The sequence below is a fragment of the Camarhynchus parvulus genome, chromosome 1 (assembly GCF_901933205.1).
Source record: "Camarhynchus parvulus chromosome 1, STF_HiC, whole genome shotgun sequence".
Classification (NCBI taxonomy): domain Eukaryota; kingdom Metazoa; phylum Chordata; class Aves; order Passeriformes; family Thraupidae; genus Camarhynchus; species Camarhynchus parvulus.
In genome coordinates, this window is record NC_044571.1 from 27,541,806 (window position 1) to 27,567,029 (window position 25,224).

Below are 25,224 nucleotides of genomic sequence, written 5' to 3' on the forward strand. Positions count from 1 at the left end.
GACTGGCAATATTCATTTCAGTGACTGGGAAACCTTCATGCACATCTCCCTGAAGATGTGTTTTAGTTATCGTAAGAGTAACAAATACCTTTAATGCAAAACAATTTGCTTTTGTTCCAACAAGTCCTGTGGGAAGCGTAAATTCTTCTGTTTTATTACTGTGTGCATGACCCTTCTACTTCAGTAATAACAGAGCAACTTCTTAAACTGCTACTACTGCTTGGCAAATGTCCAACTACATCCTGATTAGTAACTCCACAGATACAAAAATAGCACTTGAGATTGAAGGCAGTAACACCTTAAACTGGAAGAAGGATCAAATAGCAAGTATAATAAAGAGCATGTATACAAATAACTTTCTTAAAACAGCTTCCAATACACTTTTCTTTAGCTTTGCACTTCATACTTGAGGCAGATGTCCACCGTGCTCCAAAACCTGAGACAACATGACAAGAACACCAAATATTTTCAAAGTAGTTTCCCTCCATCTGTCTGATACTGCAGAATAGGTATCAGTGGGCAGATTCTAGAACAGAATAGTTCCAGTTGGAAGTGACCTACAACAAGTATCTAGTCCAACTGCCTGACCACGTCAAAAGTTAAAACATTATCAAGGGCATTGTCAAAATGCCTCTGTTTTGGGCATCAATCACTTCAATGGGAAGCCTGTTCCAGAGGATGACCACTCTCTCAGTAAGAAAATGTTTCCTAATGTCCAGTCTGAACCTCTCCATGGCAGCTCTGAACCAATCCCGCATGTCCTATCACTGAATACCAGGGAGAAGAGCTCAGCACTTCCCTCCTCACTTTTCCTACTCAGGAACCTGTAAGACAGCCATGAGGTTGGCCTCAGCCTGCTTTCCTCTAAATTAGACCAACCCAGAGTCCTCAGCTGCTCCTCATAAGACAGTCCTTCCTTCCCTTCCACCACCTTTGTTGCCCTCCTCTGGATGTATTCAAGGACCTTAGAATTCTGAAGCAACAGTAAATAATAACAAAGATGTATTCCTGAATTGGTATCTGTGGACTGATACAGCATGCTGCAGATTTCCCAGAAAATACTGCTGGTGATTTTACAGAAGCAAACACTGTAAGCACATTTTAGTTTCACACTGAGGTACACAAATTGGTAACTAACCCATGAAAACCTGCTATTCTGCCTGGAAGTTACCTCTAGCGCTTGGCTCACTCTTGAGTTGGAAGAGCTGAGCTTCTACTCTGGAGAGTTGCTGCTGAAGTGTCTCTACTGTCTTCCTGTGCTCTTCTTGCAGGTTCCTGACCTGATCTCTGAAGTTGTTCCGGAGAGCTTCATTCTGCGCTGTCAGCTGACTCAACGCCTGGGCGTGCTCTGTTTTGATGACCATGTTCTCAGACTGTATTGTGCAGAGCCTGAAAACAGTGCATGCACATACAGTAAGACACAAGCAGCAAAACACTAAGTTTTACACTTCAAAATTTTTACAGTTTGAGGCAGTTTTCAATTTCCATGTGTATGATTATCTTAGAATGACTATATGTGCAACTTTTTTTCATTTAAAGTCCTCTTTATACAGGGAAAACCTGAACTGAAAAAGCAACACACTACTATGTACATGAATGCATTGTGCTATATAAATTCGACTTCTCCTTCAGAACAAAAAATTCAGACATCTTTGGGAAATAATGAAAGGCTTAAGAGACACTGTGGTCTAAACATTCTTAAATTTTAAAACTTCATCATGACTGTTTATAGTATCATACAGGGCACGTCACTTATACTCCACTTCCTATAACATTTATTTACCAAGCACTTACTTGGGACTTCTAAAAACACAGGTTTCTAAGAAGGTAAGTTTATTTTTTTTAAACCTCAAACTTTCAGTGCAGCAGAGTGTAGCTGTTAGCAAGAAAAATGTCACTAACTCATCAGTTGTACTTGGTTTGGAGGTACTCCAGAAGCACACCAAAATTGTCACAAGCAAGAAAATACATTAAATAATAATATACAATACAGACATGATATATACTAATATAATAAATAAAGTCACAAGCAATTAAACAAATGCATTTATGGAAAAACTAAGCCCAGGACTTACTCTTATAAGCACATAGACTTAAACAGTGCCAGAGCAGTGTTTAGGTATAAAGGGAACCTATTGTGAAATGGGTTGTTTCCAGAAAAATGCAGAACATAATTTGGTTGACTACAGTGAATCATTACGTAGCTATCAGGAACAGATAAAACTGTACAAAGACAGTGACAAGTCAACAGTTCCTAATATCAATCAGCAATTTCTTATCAATACTTCATGTGACAATCTTTGTACTCTAAATGGAGAAGAAAAGACAATGATAGACTCTTTTGTGGAGCTCAAGTATCAGGTACTCATGTGATTTTACAAGGAGTGATAAAGATTAAACAGATTCCATTCATTTTGAAAGAAAAATTAGGCAAATTAAGCCTCTGGCGAGCATAAACTTAAAATACAGTACTTTCTGTAAGAAAGGGGCTTGGTGGACAAGAACTGGGTATTTTGTCAGTAAACTTGTTTGCTTTCCATATAATTACCTTATTTTTTTAAATAGGAAACATCCATAAAATTTACTAGAGTGGTACAACATAAATGTGGTGCTGGGCATTAGACTTAAAAATAGTCAGTGTCCTTAAAAATATTAATTTTTAGATCTGATAGTTAAGAGGTAGAAGGTTTGCAGAAATCTCAAATTCCCCTATCAGCTACTATTTCATTGTCATTGTGGAAGCTTCTGATGGCTTGTGAAAAATAGCAAACAATCCTTTTGAAATTCCTTTAACTTTCTCACCAGTATGCCTATTTTTTGTGAAGTACAGTTACAGGCTTCTACATATTAAGATCTCAAAATTCAAACAAAATAAAATATCCACATCTTTTCATCAGCAGACCATACTTTTCACGAAGTTCTGCTTCTTTTGCAACAGTCTCTTGCAGCATCTTATTGTGTCTTTCCAGCAGGGTGTCATGTTCAGACTGCAGTGCCTGGAGTTCAGATGCATTCATCTGTGAATTATGCTGAGCATCTTGCAGCTTAACTTTAAGTTGCTCTATCACCATTTCCAACTGTTCTCTGCATGTGGAAGAAAAAGGAATATACAACATGCATTTAAAATAATTAAATTATTTCAGAACTTATACGATATCCATAACATTTTAGATAGCTCATCCAATTTGCATATTTATTAATAAATCAACACAGCACGAAGACCAAAATAATTTCAGAATGTGGGTACAGCAGAAACAATCAGATTCTGTTTCAACATAGATACAATTAGGTTTGCCACATCCCATCTGAACGGCATGGAATGCAACAATTGGGGTAGAAAGCATGACTGACAGCACTTTCTACTTCAAGGAGGGACAAGACAGAAGGAAAATAATATATGGGAATCAAATGGGAGAAACAATTTCTTCTTAAAAGTGGTGAGGCTTTTTTTTCATTTGTTTAGTAAATGCACATCAGTTCAATAAGACCAAATACAGGGGACAAATGGTTGGAGTAGATTTTGAGCAAATTACTAGAAAGCAACATCAAGTCCATAACAGATAAACTCAGTTGCTCAGAAACAATTCAAAATCAGAAATATCAGGAAGAAAAAAATCTTAAGTCACAAGCATTCTTTTTTTACTCATTTCTGTGTTTATATATGCAGACTCCTTCATTATCTAATGAACTGTGTATCTCACTAATCCTTACAGTTGATACTTGTAAATAATTTCTTTGGGAACCGTTTGTCATCTGTTTATTGCTTAACCAATTTGTTTCCAAGACAGTTCTCTCTCACAAAAAAATTATCAATACCAGAACTTCTTAAAATGCTGCAAATAAGAGAGTCAAAGAAATGCAGCTCTTACAGTTTGGCTGCTTCAAAAGCAAGAATGTTCCAAAAACCCCAAACCCTAAATCCGAGTCCTCTAACAAGGCACCAGTCGCCCTCTGGTGGATGTTTGGCCACAATTGCCGTGGTCCGTGTCAGAAACGAATCCTGGCATCTCACACAGAAACGCCCAGTCTGTCACCAAGGGCAGCCATCGATGACTAATAAAAATAACTTGCACAAACTGATTGACTTCTGCAGTGAGTTGAGACATTTTCTGAAGGGAATATGGATTTATCTGGCTTATGACTGTACTTAAAGGATTTTCAGGAAACTTTTGGAAGCGCAATTCTTTCCTTCCAAGTCTTTCCTTGTATGATACAATATACAGGATTTCATAAATATGCAGTAACTGATGATTGAATTGGCATCCAGAGCTCTACCAACACTTAACCACTCACTCCTGAAAAAGTTTAAAGTGAGCTCAGCTGAACTGAACAAATCTCTCTTTTTCTCTTTGCTGCAAATGGCACTTGGCTACTTCACATCAGAGAAAATGACGTGTCAAGTCTACACACAATGTGCAGGCTAATTTCTGCTCATGAGAGTCATAAAAAACTTCCTAAGACTTTACTTCTCCTTCCAACTGTAATAATAGGTTATCTACACAAAAATAATGGTTAAAAAGACAAATCCAGGTATTAGAAATGAATATAGTACCACGACGGTAGGAACTGATAATATCTCTTCTGTTCAGCTAGGCAGAGCCACAGTCAGATTACAATCAAGTAAAAATGTGAGTTTTACCTTTCTTGTTTGGCTCCTTCAGATTCTGTCCGAGCAGTAGATTTATTCTTTTGCTGTTTTAGAACATTATGAACACGGACTTTGTAGCTCTCAAATTCAGATGTAACAGATGCTTGTTCAGCCTATCACACAGAAAACAAAGCTCTAAGTTATACTATTGACCATTGCTCCCTTATTTCTCTACAATGAAATGCATCTTACACTGAAACAAATTAAAACCACCAGCTGCATTTCCTTCTTTAAAATAGATAATTAAAACAGTGACCATAACAATGTTTCTTTAGATTTTAACTGAGTATCATATAATGCGAAACTTGAGTCACTGATTTTCAACATACTAGTATTAAAGAAAAGAAAGAATACTTGAAAATTCAAAAACTGTATTCAACTGAGAGATTCATAAGCCAGGGGATCTATGAACAGCTTTAAATGAAGGCAAAGGTGGCAGAAAATACTAGTTTTAATTCTGTTTCTCTCCAATACTACAAGGGTGACAAAAATTCTAACATGCCATGAAGTTATGCATAATTCTGAGGAGCTAAGTCAGTCTTGCAATGATATTACATAGCACCAGATACAATATTCTATTTGACTGTAAAGGTGCTTGGTCTGTCTTTTCTTCTAAATTCAGTTGTTGCCTGAGTTTCTGTGGACATACAGAAAGCTGCCTCACATCACAGTAGCTTCATCCTTGACTTGTCAGTTGAAAGATTATTGCCACCCTTCCAGTACTCATGTTGCATATTCCTCTTAAAAAAAAAAAACCAAAACAGCACTGACATAGGTTTTCTTTCCTGGATCTTAGGACAAGCTCATGGATTCATTAGTCACTCCCATTTACAGGTAATGAAAATGTTCTCATCTCTACGAGAAGGATTTTGGAAACTTTTCCTTCAGCTGAACTGGTGACTGAAATTCTACAGAACTGACTCTGATTAGCCACTGGTCCAGATTTTCAGAGCCTGTACATTTTGTAGCCATCTTCTTTACATTAATCCTTTGCTTATCTTCCTGTCAAACTGTGTGAATATTCCTAAGACCTCAGGTACACAGCCTTAAATGTCAGCATGATTTCTGTTTTCTACTATCTGCTTTGGTGTTGACATTTCCTTTAGAGGGAATTTTCCTTTGCTAATAACCTTGCAATAGTATCTATTTTCCATATGTAGGGCATCTAAAAAGGAAAGCTAATCCTCCAAGAGGTTCAAGCCATACCAATATGGAAGATCTACAACGTTGCTGATTTCACAGCATCACAGAGCAAACCACCACAGACAGGTAGTGTAAGCACCCAGGTATGAAGAATACACTTGTAAACCATGATCTATGTGTACCAGCATAAGTAAGGAAAACCTCCTCTGGCAGCAATCATAAAGTTTGTACATTTAAGTTCAGCTTTTTAAAATGTAAAAGTTCTTTTGAGAGGCTGCATTCAGCTGTTGCTTACCTGCAGGATCCACCTACCACCACACCTACCATACAACAGTGCCATAGAGTAGTACAGTAATCCCCACAAAAGTGGTTTGAACATAAGAGTCCTACTATATTTTGAATCTGTTTGTCTCCAATGCAAACATTGCATACCAGAACCAAACAGGGTTACATGAGCAAAAAAATCCCAGAAACAATAACAAACTTCAGCAACAGTGTCAGTTTTCCATGTAGTTCAGTTGCCAATTAAGAAGCTGCTCATATTTCAGCATGCTAAAAGGTGCTTGCAAATATATTTATCACAGCTTTTTTTTCTTTGAAGTGGTATCTGCATTAATTGGTTTTATATAAAGAAAGATATATTCCTTTTTTTCATTTGTGCTCTTTTCTTTAAAGACTCTTCTTTTCCCTGAGTGTACACTTACTGAGCATCTTAAATAAACCCTGGGTCCCCACTACCACAAGTTTTTCCCTACTGTAAATAGCAGTATGCAAGTCCAGATGTTTCACCCCAAGTGATACACGTTAACCAGGACAGTCTGGCCTGTCCTTTATACCACCACTCAATACTGGGGTAATTCGCAATACTTGACAGACAAAAAGAGAAGAGTGAAAAATCTGCAAAATATTTTTGAAGAAGCAAAGGGTCCAAATAATCTCCCTTCTTAAGCCTCTAAGATTACTTCTTCTACTGGAATACCTGGGCTGCTCTGCATTCTTCTTGCAGGGTTGCAATTTTTTGCTGGCAAGCACTCATCGTACGCTGGTGCTGCTCCGAAGACGTTCGCAGCTGCTCCTGAACTTTATGCTTTTCTGATGTCAGCACAGCCACTTGAATCTGAAAAAGTCAGTTGAAAACTTCACTATCACAAAAACTTTTCTTACTTCTCCAAGGCAACAGAACCTAGTACTCTACTACAGTAATTCCTGCACAGAACTGGTGAATACAAAATTAAAATCTAACCAAAATAGAATAAAAAAAATAGACACGGGTTACCATGTAATAATTTTTAAAAAGTGATGCTGTTTAAAGAGAGTATTGAAGATATAATTACAATGCTGGGATGGAAGCATTTAAGAAAGCCAACCTCTCTCCCTTGTCTGCTTCTTTCATTACATTCTAATCCCTCTCTATTCTGTATACAGATGGACAATACTTAAGATTTTTGCTGACAATGTTGTGCTTTTCTCTTTTCAAAAAGAGCAACTTCCATTTTTAAAGAAACATTAAAAAATATATTCCAGTTACAAGCTTCAAACTCCACAGTCTTCTCCTTTGAAGAAGAAAAAAGACAGGGTAAATCCACTTAAATAAAATCATAGGAAAAAATATTTGAGGAAAGCAGCAAACAGACAAAACTCACTTAAGAAAAAGAACCAGTAACCTAAAAGTAAGAATAGCACCTCTTTATTCTTCAGCCTATATTCCATGTGCCCAGTACAAATCACACTCTCACTACTTAAATGAGAAAACTTGTACTAACAAAAAGTGAAGTTTCTTGCCTTATAGGCTTCCACTTGCTGTTGACTGGCTTCCAGCTCCCCTTTCAGTGATGCCTGCAACATTAGATGGTCATTTTCCTGCAAGATAAAATTACCTGGAGATTAAAAAAAAACCCTCCAAACCTCAGTAACCTAAAAATTCAGCTACCGGCTGTTTTTTAAAATCTAATTTAAAAATAGAATGCACAGTCATTAGCATATGAACTTACAGCTTGTTTTGAATCAGCCAGTTCTTTTTTGGTTTTCACCAGGAGCTGTTTTATCTTGGCATTTCTTTCCTCATCCTGTTGCACAGTTGACTGAAGTGACTCTAATGCAGAGAAAAACAATTATATACAAAGGAAATTTCCCCTCTTATATTTCCTAAAAAATGCTGTAAAATATTTTAAAAAATTCCAACAGATTCCTTAAGGGCTGCAAAAAAGTAGCTTACAGTAACTTTAGTAAACTTTTCCTAAGTTATCACAAAGATCTTAAAATAAATGAAATCTTTTTACACTTGAGCATAGGAAAAAATGGAATTTTCACATGGTAATCAGTAAAGTTTTATGAGTGTGATTTATCTGAATGAAACCCTTGTCAGTCACCAATATTTAGAACTTATGAATAACTTTATCAGGTAATAAACACAGTATAACAGGCAGGTAAATTGGCTTTTAAGTGCTGAACACTGGATTAAGTGATTGATAACCTAGTAAAGGTTCCTCTAAGACAAAATTGCAACTGTTTAGTATTCCCTGCAAAGCTTACCCTCACTTGCTGACTTGAGAAGTTGTTTCTGAATTGTTATCTTTGAACACTGCTAAATATACCATAGTGAATCTTCTGTTTATAGTTTACTCACTTATTTCTTCCTGTAGGGTCTCTTGTTTCTGTTTCTGAATCCCTGTTTCTTGCTCAAGATCTTCTATTCTGCTGTCTTTATCAGTAATCTTCTGATTAAGTTCTTTTACTAGCCTTTCATAATCAGCTATTTCCATATCCATCAGCGTACTCTTTTGAGCATCCTGCAAGGTACACAAAATAAAGTTAGAGCTTACTGCTAAGACTTTTGTAATTCTGTAAAAAACTATATTGCCCATCAGACAGAGATTTTGTCTCTATCCATATCCACAAATATCACCCATCCATTGGATTTCCATATCCTAAGTAAATAATCTGTTTTCAAACAAGAATTAAAAGCTTTCAAAAACCTGTGGCTAGTTTTATCAGTAGGTATTTTGTATTACTTTTTGTCATCTTCAGTCCTTACAACCAAGGCAATTTCTCAACAGTGCACTATACATTGTACTCCAGACATCTGAATTCTATTCCTATTTCTACTCATGAAAGGCCACATAACCCAAGCTAAAAAAACAAACAAAAACCAAAACCAAAACCAATTCCAAAAGTACATTTCAGCTCTTCAAGCACACAACCAGGGGCAAAAGCCCTCACATTCTCCCTTCTGCAAACCTCCAGCTTCAAAATCCTCAGAACAGAAAGGGAGGCATTCAACAGCCAGATGGGCCAAAATCTTTGGTAGTCCATTAAGCACTAACATGGATAGCAACTCTACCTTTCTGGCCAGCTCTAGTTCTTGCATAGTTTTCTGCAGATGTTTCTTTTCCTTCTGAAGCTGCATCTGAAGCTCCTCCATTTCTCGGAGAGCACCACTATGTTCCTGAAATTTAAGTAGTTGTCAATTATGCAGTCCAGTTTCAAAACAGATGCCAACATCTTTCTATACTTAGACACATATACACACATGCATACAAACACACTTGTGTTGTACAAAGATAGCTGATCCCTTTCTTAGGAAATCACTGTGAACCAGAGAAAAACCAACAATACTATGAAGTGGTTTTCACATTCTGTATAACTACCCCTAACCTGAACTGACAGCCTTGCAAAGTTCTTTCAATGAACAGACTAAGTTTTCAAAAAAGTCAAGTAACATGGAGGGAAAGTGCAAAACCTTGTCTATGCAAACACAGTTTATAAAGGTTAAACAGAAATCACATCCATTGAAAGTAATGCTTCAGCCCATTCACCATCTCTATGAAGTACTACCTTTGTTTTCTGCTCTCTTAGAAGTTTTTCAGCCTCTAGTTCTTTGTCAGCCTTTGCTTTGGCTCTTTGTATCTCCAGTATCTGAGTTTCCAGCAGCTTAGCATTATTTTGCACTGTTTCAACACGAGTTAGGAGGTCTTCATTAGCAGAGCGTAACTGATCATGCTGAAATTAGCACAGTAGAATGGTAAAAACATAAGCTGAATTTATGTGCAATGTTAACAGATAAAATATTTTCTGTATTTAAAAAAAAATACCCAACACTGATTTCTATCCAAATCCCTTACAAACAACACTCCTACAGATGAGTTTTGTCCAGCTTAATTTTGTTAAACCACATTAATAAACAGGTGAAATTAAAGTCATTAGCACATTCTGGTTATTTTGTTCAGTTAATTTGCCCAGCTTTCTATAAAACGGCAAGAATCAAAAGAAATCTGAAAAAAATACTAAAAAAACTTATGCTTTCTGCATTATCATGTTTTCCTTGCAACAATATAGTATTTCAAATATACACTTCAAATACAGCTGCTGTATTTATAAACAAATGAACATACTATTAACTCCTAAAAAAGGCTGAACTGCAAACTTTGACTGAACCACCAAGTCTTCCACCAGTACAAAGTAAGAATTCTACTGCATCAGGCATACTTTTGCAATGACTTTAACAGATTTAATTTTGACATTTTCAATGATGTATCTTAGTCTTTATTTTGCCTATTAAGAATGAGGTATAAGCGAAAGACATCAACTACCTAAACACTGTTTTATTTACAAATTCTTTACAACAAACTTGAAAAGCACAAAGCCTGCATAATCAGCAGAATATATACTATTATTTCTTATTTCTTCCTATGCCATTTACTACTGGCTTGTGTTTATAAGGAAACAGTGGTCTAGGTGGATCTCCGGTGTATGGGGCCTGGGAGTTTAAATCCTAAATACCAAACCCATTGCAGTTAGCTTTGCAAAAATGTGTCTCACAGCCCCTTAATTACCATTTCAGACTCTTCTGAATGCCACTGTAGTACTCTACAATGCATCTTAAAGTCTAATCCTTGTGAAACATGCGAAATTCATAACAAATTTAGTGTATTTAAACATTCTGTTGATTAAAGAAAAAAATTAAAAAACCCCAAAGCCAAATTTTGTTGAAGAGATAGAAGAAAAAATGTCTCAGTTAAAGGTTACTGCACTTTATGAGAAGCGTAGGTGTGCAGTCAGAGAAACAGTGCAAGTTTGATACTTGCAGCAGAGCTGCAGATCCAAAATCAAGCCAGAGATGATCTGCTCTTTTTATGAGTTGACCTGGGATAAATTAAACTCCTTCTATTGACAAAGTAAGACATTCTAGATATATTTATCTTTGTCATGGCCCAGGTAAGGTATCAGATGTTGAAAAGGAACAAACAAACCACTCTGAATTTCAAGTTACTATTTAAAACACACGTAGGTTATGAAACTAGAGTAACAATCACATGATTAGAACTTGCAACCAATAGGCTGAATTTATTTTTATGGTACTTATCAATAGATCAGATCCACATACAGAACTGACCTGCTCAGACGACACCTGTAGCTGTCTTGTGAGGTCCTCTATCTGACGTTCAAGATTATTTGCTCTGCCTTTTTCAGAATCCAGCTGTTCTCCTTGTTTGTCATATTCCATCAAAAGATTCTTAACACATACAAACACAAAGGCATAATTTTTCACAAGATGTATTGCATAAGCACATTCTATACCTCTGAGATGTGTTTACCTAGTATTTCATTATATGAGTTGTCTTACTGCAACATCAGAAATATCAGAATGAAATTAAAGCTATCATTCCATTACAGGCTCTGGTAGAAACTCCTTTCAGTTCCTGACATTCTAGAATAATTCAGGCTGGAAGATAGCTCAGCAGGTGTCATTCTCCTGCTTAAAGCAGAGTCAGCAGTGAGATGAGACCAGGTTGCTCAGAGCTTTGTCCAATCATGTTTTTCCAAGGATCTGCCTCCAAGAATGGAGATGGCTACTCCACTAAGCAACCTATTCCAAAGCTCGACCATTCTCATACCATAAAAATGTTTATTCATGTATCCAGTTGGAATCTCTCCTTTCAATTGAGGACTACTGTCTTATCTTGCACTACCATTAATAACCTGACCCTCTTCCCTCTGTAATGTCTTTGTAGGTACTGGGAGACTCCTACCAGGTTCCTTCAAAGTTTTCTGCAGGCTGAGCAGCTTCTCATCACTTATTCCAGTCTCTTGACCAACCTGTCATCCCTCCACTGAAATCACTTCAAGTTAGCAATGTCTTTCTTGTATTTGGGGGGAGAAGAAGGAACAAGAGTCGATGTAAGACTCACGGTGATGTCACACAATCACTTAGATGGGAGATGATCTTTAAGATCATTGAATCCAACTGTAAACCCAGCACTGCCAAATCCAGCACTAACATATGTCCTTAAGTGCCATGTTTACCTCATATACTTGTATATAAAGTGCTTGCTGTGTTTATTTATTGTATTTTAAATACCACCAGGGATGGTGATTCCATTGCTTCTCTGTTCTAACGCTCAAGCACCCTTCTTGTAAAGAAATTGTTCCTAATATCCAATCTAAACCTCCTCTAGTAGAACTTAAGGACATTTCCCTCTTGTTGCTTGAGAGAAAAGACTGATTCCCACCTGACTACACCCTCCTTTCAGGTATCTGAGAGAGTGATAAGCCTCCCCTGAGCCTGCTGTTCTCCAGACTACCTAACCTCAGTTCCCTCAGCTTCTCCTCCTAAGTCTTACAGGGAACAGCTTTCTCTTGGGTAAGCAATGCTGACTTGTCACCTGCTTCTGCTTCATGTGCTCAGAGATGTGCTCCAAGAAGACTTGCTCCCAGGAAATTACAAGTTTGTTTTCATCATTTAAGGGTTTTCAAACTGATCTTCAATTTTATGAACTTTTCAGAATTCACAGGGATTTATGTTTTGCCTAGCAACACATTGCTTGGTATGCATGATGCTAGATTCAAAAGAATGAAAAATAGCATTCCAGTAGAAAGGAAGTGTTTCATTTTCTTCTGACAACAGCTGCATGGTTCCCTTAAGAGAGCCTTACAGTTCTTGATTCTGGTATTCAACTGCACTGACACAATTTCTTTTGCCAAACATAATTGTGCAAGTAAATAGCAGTGTATATCCAGGCTAGGCTTCAAACCCAAAGTATTTTCTGACAGTTTACTGTCTTTTGTGAATGCAGCACTATTCTTACCTTATAGCTTTCAGCTCCTTGAATTACATCTTTCATTGAAGCAGACAATTGATCTTTTTCTGATCGAACCAACTCCAACTCTTCCTTCAGAGTCTGCACCTTATTAAAAAGAAATGTGTGTCATTAAAACAAAGCCCCCCATGCAAAATCTTCTTCATATTGGGAATTAGTCAGGGTACCTCTTTTCGGCTGGCATCTAATTCTTTCTTGGCTTTCACAGCAACCACTTTGATTTTATTTAGCTTCTCTCCTTTTTCGGCAGATTCTTTTTCGAGCATCCCTAAAAGAAATATATAAGAAAGTTAAAAAAATACACCCTTCCATTTCTTCCCAAGAAATGAAATGAAATGAAATTCAATTAGAACACAAACATCAGCAAGACTTTAAAACCAAACAAAATATAAAGCATGGGGAGATGTTCAAGTGTTTCATTCAGTCAAGCATTTAATTTGAAGCTAAAACATCCAGACATACAGAGAATTTAGGGGGAATCTTTCCCTGCACAATCTTTCCCTGTTTCAGAAGCTTCCATCACAGTTAAGAGTAATATTTCTGTCTACTTCTACACAGATTTAACAACTCAGAAGCATTTTCCTGCTCTTGTGTTGGAATAACTACAATAAAACAACAGTAGTTTTGGCAGTGTTGCCTCCCTTTCCTTCTGGTAGCCTTGGGAATTCTTACTGATAAATTTCCCACATTAAAAAATAAAGATTAAATCCACTATACTGTTTATAGACAGATGTACAGAAAAAGAAAAAGCCTTAAAAAGTATCAAATAATATCCAACTTAAAATTGCTAACGTTTTAAATTCCCAGTGGAGGGAATACTGCAGGAAGATACTTAATATCCATGTCTTCGTCAACTTGTGGAAATACAGGGCAATCATGCAAAGAAAGAAAAGGTAACAATCCAAAGAAGCCAGATCATGTATAAAAGAAAAAAGTGAGAAAGATACCAATTTTTTCTTGAAGCTCTGCTACTGAAGACTGTTCATCAGTTTTCTCAGTCATTGTTTCCATTAAATTCTGTATTATAAACAAAGATATAAGAAGTATTACAAACATTTCTTTGTGGTACCTGTTTTGTCCCTAACAAGGCACCAGAAGTTTCAGCTACAGCTAAAACTGTTTATGTTCTTACAATCAGGAAAGCCTTTATGAGCAACTTTGTATCAGCTTGATGAAAGTACAGTTATGCTGAAAGCAGAACATTCCAATCTTTTAAGAGCTGCTTTCCATCCTGTCCAAGGGTAAAAAAGGGGAGACCCCCTCATTCTGCAGCTGTCAGCTTTACAAAACCAGCACTTCCCAAGACCTGAAGCTAATGCAGATCAAGAAGTTTTGTTTGAGATGGAACCCAGAAAGTCAGAGGTGAAAGATTATGAGGTTAGGTAGTCCATCTAGTCAATTGATTGCTTCAAGGGATATTGATAGGAATAAAGGTTCAATTACAAGCAACTTTTATCAAAAAAGCATTATGATTGGTTTTGTTTCATTTTTTTTCTTGGGGGGAAGAAGGGAATTCTGAGGTGCTAGAAAAGTCAGAAATATGTGCTTTCTACAAGGGAGACTCACTTTCAGGCCAAGGGAAAAAAAGGAAAAAAAAAAACAGAAAAGAGAGAATTGAAAGTATTTTTTGAACCTTAATTTTGAAGACTTTAGAGGTTTAGTCTTTATACTTCAATAACAAAATATAACCTTTAGAGAACTCAGTTCGTCTTTCACATTTCTAAGCTCAGTTTCCTTTTGTTCCAGAATGAAATTTAAGTCGTCTTGTTTTTCAGATCCTTTTTGCTGTTCTTGTATTTGATTTTCATAAAGAGCAAGTTTTTGACTCATCTCTTCAGTATTAGCTAAAAGATCTTGATTTTCAATCCTTGTTTTTTCACTGGCATTTCTCAACTCCTGGATATCACGTTGAAGCGCTTCTTTTTCAGACAACAGTCCTTCCAGTTCTTCTCTCAAAAGATTCTTCTCTTTTTCAAAATCCTGAATCAGGGATCTATGTTCTCTATGTTGAGCTGCATTTTCTTCCTCTAATCTCTCAACTTCTCGCTGCAAACTAATTACTTCCTCCTCCTTTTGAAGAGCAAGGCACTGCTCTTCTTTAATTTTTGACAAGCATTCACTTGCAATTTTTAACAAGTTAAGAGAATCATATTCTTCATTAGAATCTGAAATGCTGAACCCCACTTGCTCAAGTAAGTGGTACAGCTGAGTTCTTACAAGGGATGTGTGCACTTGTTCATTTTCAAGTAATGTTGATATATGGTCTTTTTCTGCAGCCATTATTTGTAGTTTCTTTTCTAAGTTTTCAGACTGCTCTTTCAATACTGAACAACTATCTTTTTCAGATGTAGTCTTTCCCAGCTCTTCACTTAATTCACCTTTTTCCTGAATGAGTTTCTTATTTTCCTCACGGAGAGTGTGCACTTCAGATGAAAGCTGCTCTTTATCACGCACCAGAGATTCAATCTGTTTTTCTAATTGTTCTAGCATTTGAGCATTTTCACCCTTAGAAATTAAAGCTTCATTCAGTCTCTCTGTTAATTCCTCTACCTTTTGCTTCAGGTCATTATTGTCCTGGTTAGCACAATCTACTTCTTGCTGAAGTTCCTGAATTCTAACTTGTTTTTGCTTGCATGTTTCCTGAAGGGTTTCTCTATCTTCACTCAAGCATTTTACGTCATTTAAAATATCCCTGTTTTGATCAGTAAGAGCAGTGATCTTCTCTTCCAGTTTTCTTACAGTAATCTCTTTTTGGTCAATGGAGCTTGCCATTGCACTATTGTCCTCCTGAAGACTAACAATTTTACATTTAAGTTCTCCTGTCTCTTCTGAAAATTTTTTTACTTTTTCCTGGAGGTGATTTACATTTTCAAGAAGAAGATCCCTTTCATTGAAAGCAGCCCGGAGTTTCTGTTGCAGTTGACTGACATCAGAAGCTTGCTGTTGTTTCATTGATTCCAACTCCTGGCTGATCTTTCCAGCAGATTCACCTAGCTCAGCCTGTAGAGTTTCCATTGTTTCTCTCAGGCTGTTGTAATTGGACACTGCTTCTTCTTTCTCCTGAGTTACCTTTTCAAGTTGTTCTCTAAGTTCCTGCATTTCAAAAACTAATGCCATCTGTTCTTTTTCAGAACCAGATAATAAAGTTTCATTTAGTTCAGAAATTTCTCTCTGGTGCTGATCTTTCAGATTCTGTATCTCTAATTTGTGCTCTTTTGCAGCAGTTTCATAGTGCTGTCCTGCTGCTTGAAGCTCCAATTTTAGTTTTTCAATTACACAGCAGTAATCTTCTTTAGTAAGCTGCAATTCATTTATCTTAAAATCCAAGTCTTCCCGCTCATGAAAGAACTCATCCTTCATACGATGGATTTCCTCTTCCAGTTTCATCTTGACATTGCTCATATAAGTTAACTCATCTTTTAATATACTATGTTGGGACTGGAGTTCTTCTAAACTATGCTCCAGGTACCTAACTTTTTCCTCCATTTTTGCTTTTACACAAGGTTCTTCTTGTGTATCTGCAACATCTATCTTGTTTTCTAAATTTTTATGTAGCACTTCTCTCAGCTGCTCCAAGTCATATTCACACTGGTCAGTCTGAGCATGTATTTCATCCTTGGCATTTTTCTCTGCCAAATTATGCTGCAACTGATTTATTTGATTTTGCTTTTCTTCATTTTCTTTAGATGATATTTCAATCCGATGCATTAGTTCTGACACCTCTTCCTGATGAGCAGTTTTTAATTTTTTAAGCTCTTCATTCAGATTTTTTATTTCATTATGGTAACACTGAGAGGTGCTTTTAATAGTTTCTTGCAGATTTGTCACTTCTTTGTTTTTGTCTTCATTCACAGCTTCCAACTGCTTGTTCAGACACAAAATTTGCTCTTCATAAGTAGATTTAATTCTTTGGACATCATCTTGTAATCTTTTAACTTCTTTTTGACTATCATTGTAACATTCAACCTGTTGCACCAGCTCCATTTGTTTCTTCACTTGTTCATCTAATTCCATCTTTAGCTTTTTTAAATCCTCATTGTGCTTGCATTGTGCATTTGCTAATTCACTCTTCAGAGCTTTTATTTCTTCCAGAGAGTCAATTCTTGATTGTTCCAGTTGCTTCTGTAATTCTTCTGTTTTAGCCACTGCAGCCTAAAGAAACAAGCAAATTATTAAATACTGGTAATTTAGCACACAATATTTCCAAGTACACTGTTTACAATGATGAATTAGAAAATGTAGTAGTCCACAGTTTTAAAAACTATCATAGCTTTTAAATATCTAACTGTATCAGGACAACTCGATCCAGAAGACACTACACAGGACATGAGAACATTTGCAAAATGAGAAAGGAAAGCTAAGTCCTAGATCATGTTTACCAGCATAATTTCACAAAATGGTCATGATGCTCTTCAGCTTTAGCAACTATTCTAATAATGTATTAAAGATCAGATTAATTTTAGAGCATCAAATCCAGGTATCTGGAATATAATAATATCCATCAATTGCAAGTAATTCAGTCTTCACTTTATCATTAAATGAGATTATTTATATAATCTCAATACAATATAGGTGCCTTGGCTGACAGGCTCTTTCTTATGAATATCTAAAGGTAAGCCTCACATGAAAATCTAAAGGTTTACCTTGTAAAGGTAAACTCGTGCTCCCATGGAAAGACAGAGCTGATTGACTGAAGCCAATGTAGGCTTTTAATGCAAGACTGAATTCTTCTTGCAGCTGTGGATCTAGACAGCATATATAAGATTTTTTTATTTATTACTATAAACTAGGGGGTACAGAGAAAATATGCTTTAATATATATAGCCTTTAGATTTTTAAAGATTTTTTAAAGAGACAGAACACAGGTAAGTAAAAAAAGGGATTAAAATTAGATACACAACAAGCAAACCTGGAAAATAAATAAAATTCTGAAATGTTTCAGTAATGTTCTATGGCTCATTTCAGTACCTCTGCTTCTTGCTTTATTTGAACATTTTCTTTTTTCAGAGCTATGCACTGCTGCTGACTTTCAGCTTTTTCCAGAAGCACCACATCCAGCCTTTCTGTGAGAGCCTAATATTAAATGAAAAAAACACTCAAAGAAGGGTTTCTTAACAATGGAAACAGTGTAGAAACTCACATATAGATTATGACACTTTTTGTCAAATAAACACATCAGTCAGCAATTTAAAAATTGCTTTCAGCCCAAATAAAACTGATATGAAATAGCGAGACTAAAACAATGATTTTGGGTTCTTTTAAAAATTGTGATCAGCTAACTTTTGATTATCAGGTGATGGTGGTGAAGTTCCCTTTCTGTAGAAAAGAAATCTCCATCCAAATTATTCAAAACAATTCTCTAATTGAGAAATTCCTCCTCAGTACCAATTTTCACTTTCGTATGCTATGATCCATATCTTGAGAAAAACAGATCCTGAAAGCATTTCTTGTGACATGCAACTTGAATTATGTGTTTCTAATCTATCAAATTATTGTCTCAGAACTTTTCTAAATGGCTAAAGTCTTTCTGCAATGGTCACTCCAAAACAAACAAAAGCTGGTCTAACCAGCCAAACAAGGAAAAATCTTGCTGGGGACATTTGTAGAGTCACAGAATAGTTTGGGTAGGTGGGGACCTTTAAAGGCTATCTAGTCTAACCCCCTGCATTCAACTCCATCAGGTAGCTCAGAACCCCATTCAACCTGATCTTGAATATTTCCAAGGGTGGGGAATCTACCACCTCTCTGAGCAACCTTTTCCAATGTTTCACTGCCCCCTGTGTAAAAAAAAAAATCTTCCTTATATCTGATCTAAATCAACCCTCTTTTTGTTTAAAACTCCATTATCCCTTGTTCTATTGCAACAGGCCCTTCTGAAGTTTGTCCACATCTTATAAGCTCCCTTCAAGTACTGAAGTGCTATGGTAAGCTCTTCCTGGAAAGTGTACTACTTTGTACTATTCCTCACAGAGCCAAGAGTGTTTGCTGGCGAGTGGAGTAGGGATGTGAGGGGAGAAGGAAAAAAAAAGGTTTTAGGAAGTGTCTTGGACTCCTCAGATTGATTCCATTCAATTTGAATAATGGTTTTCAAGCTATTGACATTTTACCAAATTATTTCTGTGGATTTATTTCAGCTAACTTTACATAATACAATAGAAAACAACTACATATTCCTACCTGAATAATATCATCAGCTCCTGCAGTAGCTGCTTTAGATCTGAGTTCTTCAATTTCTTTCTCCAGTTCTTAAAATGTAAAGAAATGTTACAGTATGAATTGATGCTGCATCACAGTAGCAAATTTTAGTAAATCCTGTGCCTGACAACACTTCTATTCAAATCAGAGAAGTCTTTTACATCACCAATTTTTGTTTGTTACTGAGTGATAGACAGGACTAACAGAAAGAGAATAAATATTCCGTACTATTTCTCCAGTCCTGACACCGAGCATGATTTCCTGAGGAAGCAAAACTTCCTGGCTTGGATAGAGGGACAACAGATAGAAAGTCTTCTGAAGAACATCCATCTTACCTTCTATTTCATGGTCAATTTAAATCAGAGGAAAGATACTCAGTTTCTACTGTTTCTCTAAAAATAGGCAGCAAGCAGAAGAACAAGATCTTATGAATAACCACACTGAGGAAAAGGCTGGTACAGCCCATTTCTGTATCCTTATTGTTTCAGAGGGCAGCTACCAGCAGTCAGCATAACTGTCATTCCAAACAAGGGGAAGTGGCACCAGTCCAAGTAGTGGGCCACTAGAGGAAAAGAGACTGCAGAGTGGACAAGGACAGCAAATGAAAGCACAGATTTACAGGTACTTTTAGGTTAAGCATAAAAATTTGTTTGGTATATTTTACAATTTCTTGTTAAAGCAATAAATGATCAAATATAAAGTAGCAATCTATCAAAGAAGTCATTGTTCTCTACAACAAACTAAACTCTACTAATTATGCAAAAAAATACCAGATATTCCTCCTCCCATTTGCTTCCTGAAAAGCAACCTGCACCAATATGGGGAAGAGACAATGACAAATCCCACTTCAACTTTTCCACAAGCTACACTGTTCCATCATGCCATACTGTCAGACCAAAATTAATTTAATACCCGACAAAAGCAATGCTTCTTTTCTTCTCTTTCTTAATCAAATTACTTCAGTCCTTATCCTCCCACCATAAAGAGCAAAATTGAAGAAAAATAAAATCTAGTATTTTTGCCTAGAATTTAAATCTACCTCTCAAAAACACACAGTGATATTTGAAGAGGTCAGGTAGTGTCAAGCATTAAGGCAGAAATTGCACTTTCCAGTAAAATACCTGCACATCTTGACTTCACTTTCTGTATAAGCATCATTTGCTTTTTTGCAAACTTGATGAGGTCTTCTTTGGGCAATGTGTCCAGCTGTAAAGCAAGTATATATCAGGGAAAAACAAGTTTCCTCTAACCCAGAGGGAAATAGAAACAAGGCATTTCAGTATCTGACTTCCAAAAAGCTGAATTTTAGGACAAGAAACTCTTACCACACATTTGCAAGAAGTGTAACATTTCAAAGAAGAATAACAATCCAAGTTACTGATGTTCTGTTATCCAATTCTGTTATTTCAATTACAGTAACAGAAACTACTCCTCATTCTGTACTTTTCTGAAACAATTCTGAAGCACGCAATTGGGCAGCATTGGTTAGGAAAACAGTTAGGAAGGATTACAATTCAGTAATACAATTTGAACAATATTTTGAAAATAGCATGCTGACCTAACATTGTCATTGTTTAAATTTACTTCCACTGTATGCAAAGATGTCTGTGTCCATTATGAAAAAGACTGCTGCCAAAACTGGATGCTATTAATAATTTATCAAATATAACAGGAAGTGAACATATCAAAAAGAGATTTTTTTCCTCATGGTTTCCAAAACACTTTATCTTAATGTTTATAAGTTAATTTTTCCTGTCTAGAAGAAATGTTAAAAATATCTTTGTCTTCCTATTAGTCACAGCCTGCATGCTAACCCTTGCAACTACTTCTATCCAAATAAATTAGGTTTGTGAGGACTGATTACCTTTGATTTGCCTGATCCTGGTGTCCCAGAAGATGCCACCATCTCCTGCCCAGCATCTTGAACCTACAACAAAATAAAGTATACTCTGCAGTAACAGAGTTTTTGGTGTAAGACTACCAAAAGAACTAACTGAAAGTCTCCAAACAGAGAGGAACTGAATATAGTGAAAGCACAAGAAAAAAAGCAAAATAAAATTTTTAAAACATGTATTTGTAGGATGAGTCAGAAAGATAGTGGAAAAAGATCTACTGTGACTATTAGAACAGCAGAATGGAAAGCTCCCAGTGTCCAAACCATGATTTTATTATTCCATTACTGAATGGACATCTAGAGCTGATATAGTATTGCAAATTAATTTTATTTGCAAGCAGTTTCAAAAGCATGACTCACTATCTTGCTCTTAAAGAGCCATTAAAAAAAAAAAAAGAAAGAACAACAACAACACCGCCGAAACAAAAAAAAAAACCAAACAAAACACCCAACCCCCCCCAGGCAACAACAAAAACAACCACCCAAAAAAACTTGTAGAGAAGTTGCAGTTAAATCAAACCTTGAGAACTTCTGAACCACATAAGCTCCTAATCTTTTTTTGTTTCCTTCTTAAAGACTGGTTTATCACTACAACTGTTAGCCTATCAAATATATTCCAAAAGATTCAGCAAAGTCAGGGCTCATTTGGACATATTATAACCCTCCTCTTCCTTTTTTTTTAAAACATGCTAGTGCCCACTAGGATTGCTGGCCTGACAAACATATCTGAAAAGGCTCTGCAAACTCTGGGCTCTCTATCTCTAAAATAAATGCAAAATGCCTTCTACTGTAAACTTCCACAGATCTATCCTGGGAGGCTGTTACTTTACAGTAGTTTAGATGGGATATGCTTATGTATAATCAGGAACACAAAGAAATGTATGCAGCCACAATGCTGCAAAGGAAAAGGGAACAGACACTTCCAATATATCAAGAATAGCATTTCCAAGCCTTCACCTTTACCCTACTTTTTTCTTCATATCATCTATCATATGTGCATGAGTATAAAAGCGAAGAGGTATATATATAAATATTTGCATTTTTATATATCTAGATGTTTGTCTGTGTATGTGTATCTATACACACCTAGCCTCACTTTTATTCTGCTACTTTCTTCATTCTGCCAAAAAATCAAAACCCTTATAGTAGAAACTAAGGAAGAACCAAACTGACCACTATGAGTGAGAATGGACAATCACTAATAATCTGGACAGAACAGGTGATACAGATAACAAAAAGCATCACCTTTAGAAATGAGTTCAAGTACAGACCAAGGACAAAGGCAGTTATAGTCATCTATGTACACATATGCTAAATGTTTGGGGTTTTTTTCTTAAGATGGCAAAAAGAAACTTATTAGAAAAAAATGTGCTGTACAGCATTAGGAAAAAAAAAGCTATAAAGTTTCAGATTTTCTTAGCATGTAACTTTGTCAACATTTACACCTGTAATATTTTAGCACTTGGACAGCATAATGAATTATAACAAACTGCAAGTACTGTTCAGAAAATGACAGGCCACCACTCTCCATACTACAGCAAGATCAGATAAATTTTCTTCTCACAATACTTTTACTCTTTTAAGCTAATACATACAGAAGCAGAATCACACACTGTGTAAAACAATGCATCCAGTTTTACTGTTCTGGTAACAGAAACCAGAGGCAGCTTATGTAGAGGGCTTCACCCACTTGAGTTAGAAGAAAAATTAGGAAGATGAGCTACCAAAAAACCCTGAACTTCTCACTGATTAGTTGCATCCGAGATGTGAGCCAGCAGCTACTAAGTATGCTTTTAAGCCCAATACAATCCTGCATGGTTTCTGGTCCACCATTCTGAATTCTGGATGCTTCCACAGTTTGCTGATATATATATATATGTATATATATATATATGTATGTATGTATATATATATGTATGTATATATGTGTATATATAGATAGATAGATAGATAGATACAAACACACACACACACATACATTCTTTTTTTAGATTTTATTTCAAGCCTACTTTACCCCCTACACCAAGGGGTTTCCATGCCACATTTCAAGATCTGTGTATTTTAACTGCTATCTATCCCTTACCTTTGCAATAGCTTAACGTACTGTTAGAAAGCCTAACCAATGCATAAATGCAATATCCTGCCTTTGCTGTGAACTGTGGCAGTAGTGGCCTTCATGAACAGCGATTTTCTGAGCAGTGTGCAACTACCAGACATCAGCAACCCTAAGTGTACCCAAGTCACATCAAAACACATTTTGACTTGTGTTTGCTTCAACCAACAGTGGCACTGAAACTCTATTAGAATGTGGCACACGAGCAGCACAGACACTACCTGGAGAGTTAATTTAATGTGTGAACTTAAAATTCCTCAATGTTGCCTTTGGATTTGCCTTGGTGTTTATAAAAGCTACACTACATACAGACACCTCAGTGCTTTTATTTGTTTGCGTTGGTAGGTGTTTCACAGCTGACGTCCTGTTAACACATCGGGTCACCTCAGTGGAGAAGGAACCTTTGTTCGCCCGTGGGTGCTGTCACACAGTAACCACTCGACGCCCTGGCCGCGTGTCCGTCACCCGAGTGTCGCTGCCCTGCAGTCAGCGCTGCCCGCTCTCCCCAGCCCGTGCCCATAGGGCGACGTCCCCACCTCCTAAGCATGAGGGGCACTGAACGAGCCCCCTGCAGCCCGCACCGGCGCTGCCATTTCCGCAGGGCAGAGGCAGCGGCAGGGCCCCCTTCCCACCCCCGGCCCGGCCTTCCTCACAGCTGCGCCACCCGCGGGGGCTGCGAGGCGGCGGCCAAGGGGGCCCAGTGCCCCACGGGCTTCTCCGCCCGTCACCGCGGGAAGGGACAGGAGCCCGCGGCGTGGGAGGGGCCGGTCCGCACCTTCCCCGCTCCCCCGCGCTGCACGCCAAGGTCACGCACCGCCCCCTCCGCACCCGCCCCAGCTGCGCTGACCCCGAGGGCTCCGTGGCCCCTCTGCCCAAGCCCGCCGCGTTACCTCCATGGCGGGGCCGGCCGGCTGCAGGGGCGGGGAGATCGCGGCGCCACAGCCGCTGCCAGCGCCGCTACATCCTCCCCGAGCCGCTTCCGCCTCCGTCATCCCGGCACGCCGGGCTCGCCGGGCTCGGCCTGTCCGTCACGGAGCGCCGCCCCGGGGCCGGGCGGGGCTGAGCCGAGGGCTCGCGGCCTGGGCGGCCTTGGCCGCCTGAAACGGGCCGTGAGCCGAGGTGCGGATGTCGGTGCTGACCTCTTGTTCTCTGTCTTATTAAAAGGGGGAAGGGGAAGGGGTACAGCTGCAACACGAGTGCACCCCGCTATTCCCTGTTCCTGAAGGGCGCCTAAGGGCAAAGCAATGCTGCAGGCGCGTCTCTCACTGCCGCCATAAGGAGAATATGAGGTGAAGGGTGACGTGCTCCGGCAGAAACGGAGCGATTTAAGACCCTGTTTTTAATACCTTGATGGAAACACAAATTGATTTAAATTATTTATCAAATAAATGCGGCGGGTGCCAGTAGGATGGTGCCGGACTTTTCATCAGTGCCTAGCGACAGGACAAGGAGGAGTGCCCTTAAATAAAACCACAAGAAGTTTCACCCCACCATGAGGAAGAATTTCTTTGCTTAAGGGTGGCAGAGCACTGGTACAGCTGCCCAGGGATCTTGTGGAGTCTCCCTCTGGAGACATTCTAAGCCCATCTGGACGCATTGTTTGGCACCTGCTCTAGGTGACCCTGACTTGGTAGGGGGGTTAGATGAGATGGTCACCAGATGTCCCTTCCAACCCTAAAAATTCCATAACTCTGTATATTAAAAAATGGATGTGAAGGACTACCAGAGCAAATAGCAGAACCTAGGCGTTATGGCTTGTAATTGCATGTTCTTACAGAGACTTTTTATGCCTGTTTGAGTAGGTGTTTAAGGGGAACAATACCTACTTTAAAGGGCACACATTTTTCATTGTAACCATGCATGCACTTTGGTAGTGCCTGAATAATTTTTCACATTTCATGATAAGTAATTGATTTTTAATGAAAAGTTGCCTGGGAAAAACAATTTAGGCATATTATTGTGTTTATGGTTCGCTGGGTGGATACTGAATATCACTGAATTAAGTATAATGTCATGAGAGAATATGTAGTTTAATAAAAAGGGAGAGTTGTTTGTTGAAATGCTTGTCTCATAAGAATAATTGCATTTTTCCAAGTCTGCTTACTGTCATTCTTCTTGTAAAATTCAAATGTCA

The 25,224-nt window shown here is 37.7% G+C and overlaps 1 protein-coding gene across 4 annotated transcripts in view; it reads right to left on the reverse strand.

Annotated features, from left to right (window-relative positions):
- Positions 1-24,106, reverse strand: part of GCC2 (GRIP and coiled-coil domain containing 2) — a 31,297-nt gene extending 7,191 nt beyond the window's left edge. For all 4 annotated transcript variants that reach the window (XR_004060740.1, XR_004060742.1, XR_004060741.1 and 1 more), the window contains exons 1-19: positions 23,981-24,106; positions 20,948-21,010; positions 20,205-20,289; positions 19,066-19,133; positions 17,857-17,961; positions 14,578-17,040; positions 13,836-13,905; positions 13,056-13,156; positions 12,877-12,975; positions 11,184-11,303; positions 9,626-9,790; positions 9,132-9,236; positions 8,418-8,580; positions 7,783-7,883; positions 7,574-7,651; positions 6,771-6,908; positions 4,640-4,761; positions 2,908-3,084; positions 1,172-1,389 (exon numbers count right to left, since the gene is read on the reverse strand). Coding sequence is in view for 1 of the 4 variants with exons in the window: in XM_030948555.1 (XP_030804415.1) it covers positions 1,172-1,389; positions 2,908-3,084; positions 4,640-4,761; positions 6,771-6,908; positions 7,574-7,651; positions 7,783-7,883; positions 8,418-8,580; positions 9,132-9,236; positions 9,626-9,790; positions 11,184-11,303; positions 12,877-12,975; positions 13,056-13,156; positions 13,836-13,905; positions 14,578-17,040; positions 17,857-17,961; positions 19,066-19,133; positions 20,205-20,289; positions 20,948-21,010; positions 23,981-24,082 (4,543 nt within the window). In the remaining 3 variants the exon portion in view is untranslated. The remainder of the gene's footprint in view (positions 1-1,171; positions 1,390-2,907; positions 3,085-4,639; positions 4,762-6,770; positions 6,909-7,573; positions 7,652-7,782; positions 7,884-8,417; positions 8,581-9,131; positions 9,237-9,625; positions 9,791-11,183; positions 11,304-12,876; positions 12,976-13,055; positions 13,157-13,835; positions 13,906-14,577; positions 17,041-17,856; positions 17,962-19,065; positions 19,134-20,204; positions 20,290-20,947; positions 21,011-23,980) is intronic.
- Between the last annotated feature and the right edge of the window lie 1,118 nt (positions 24,107-25,224).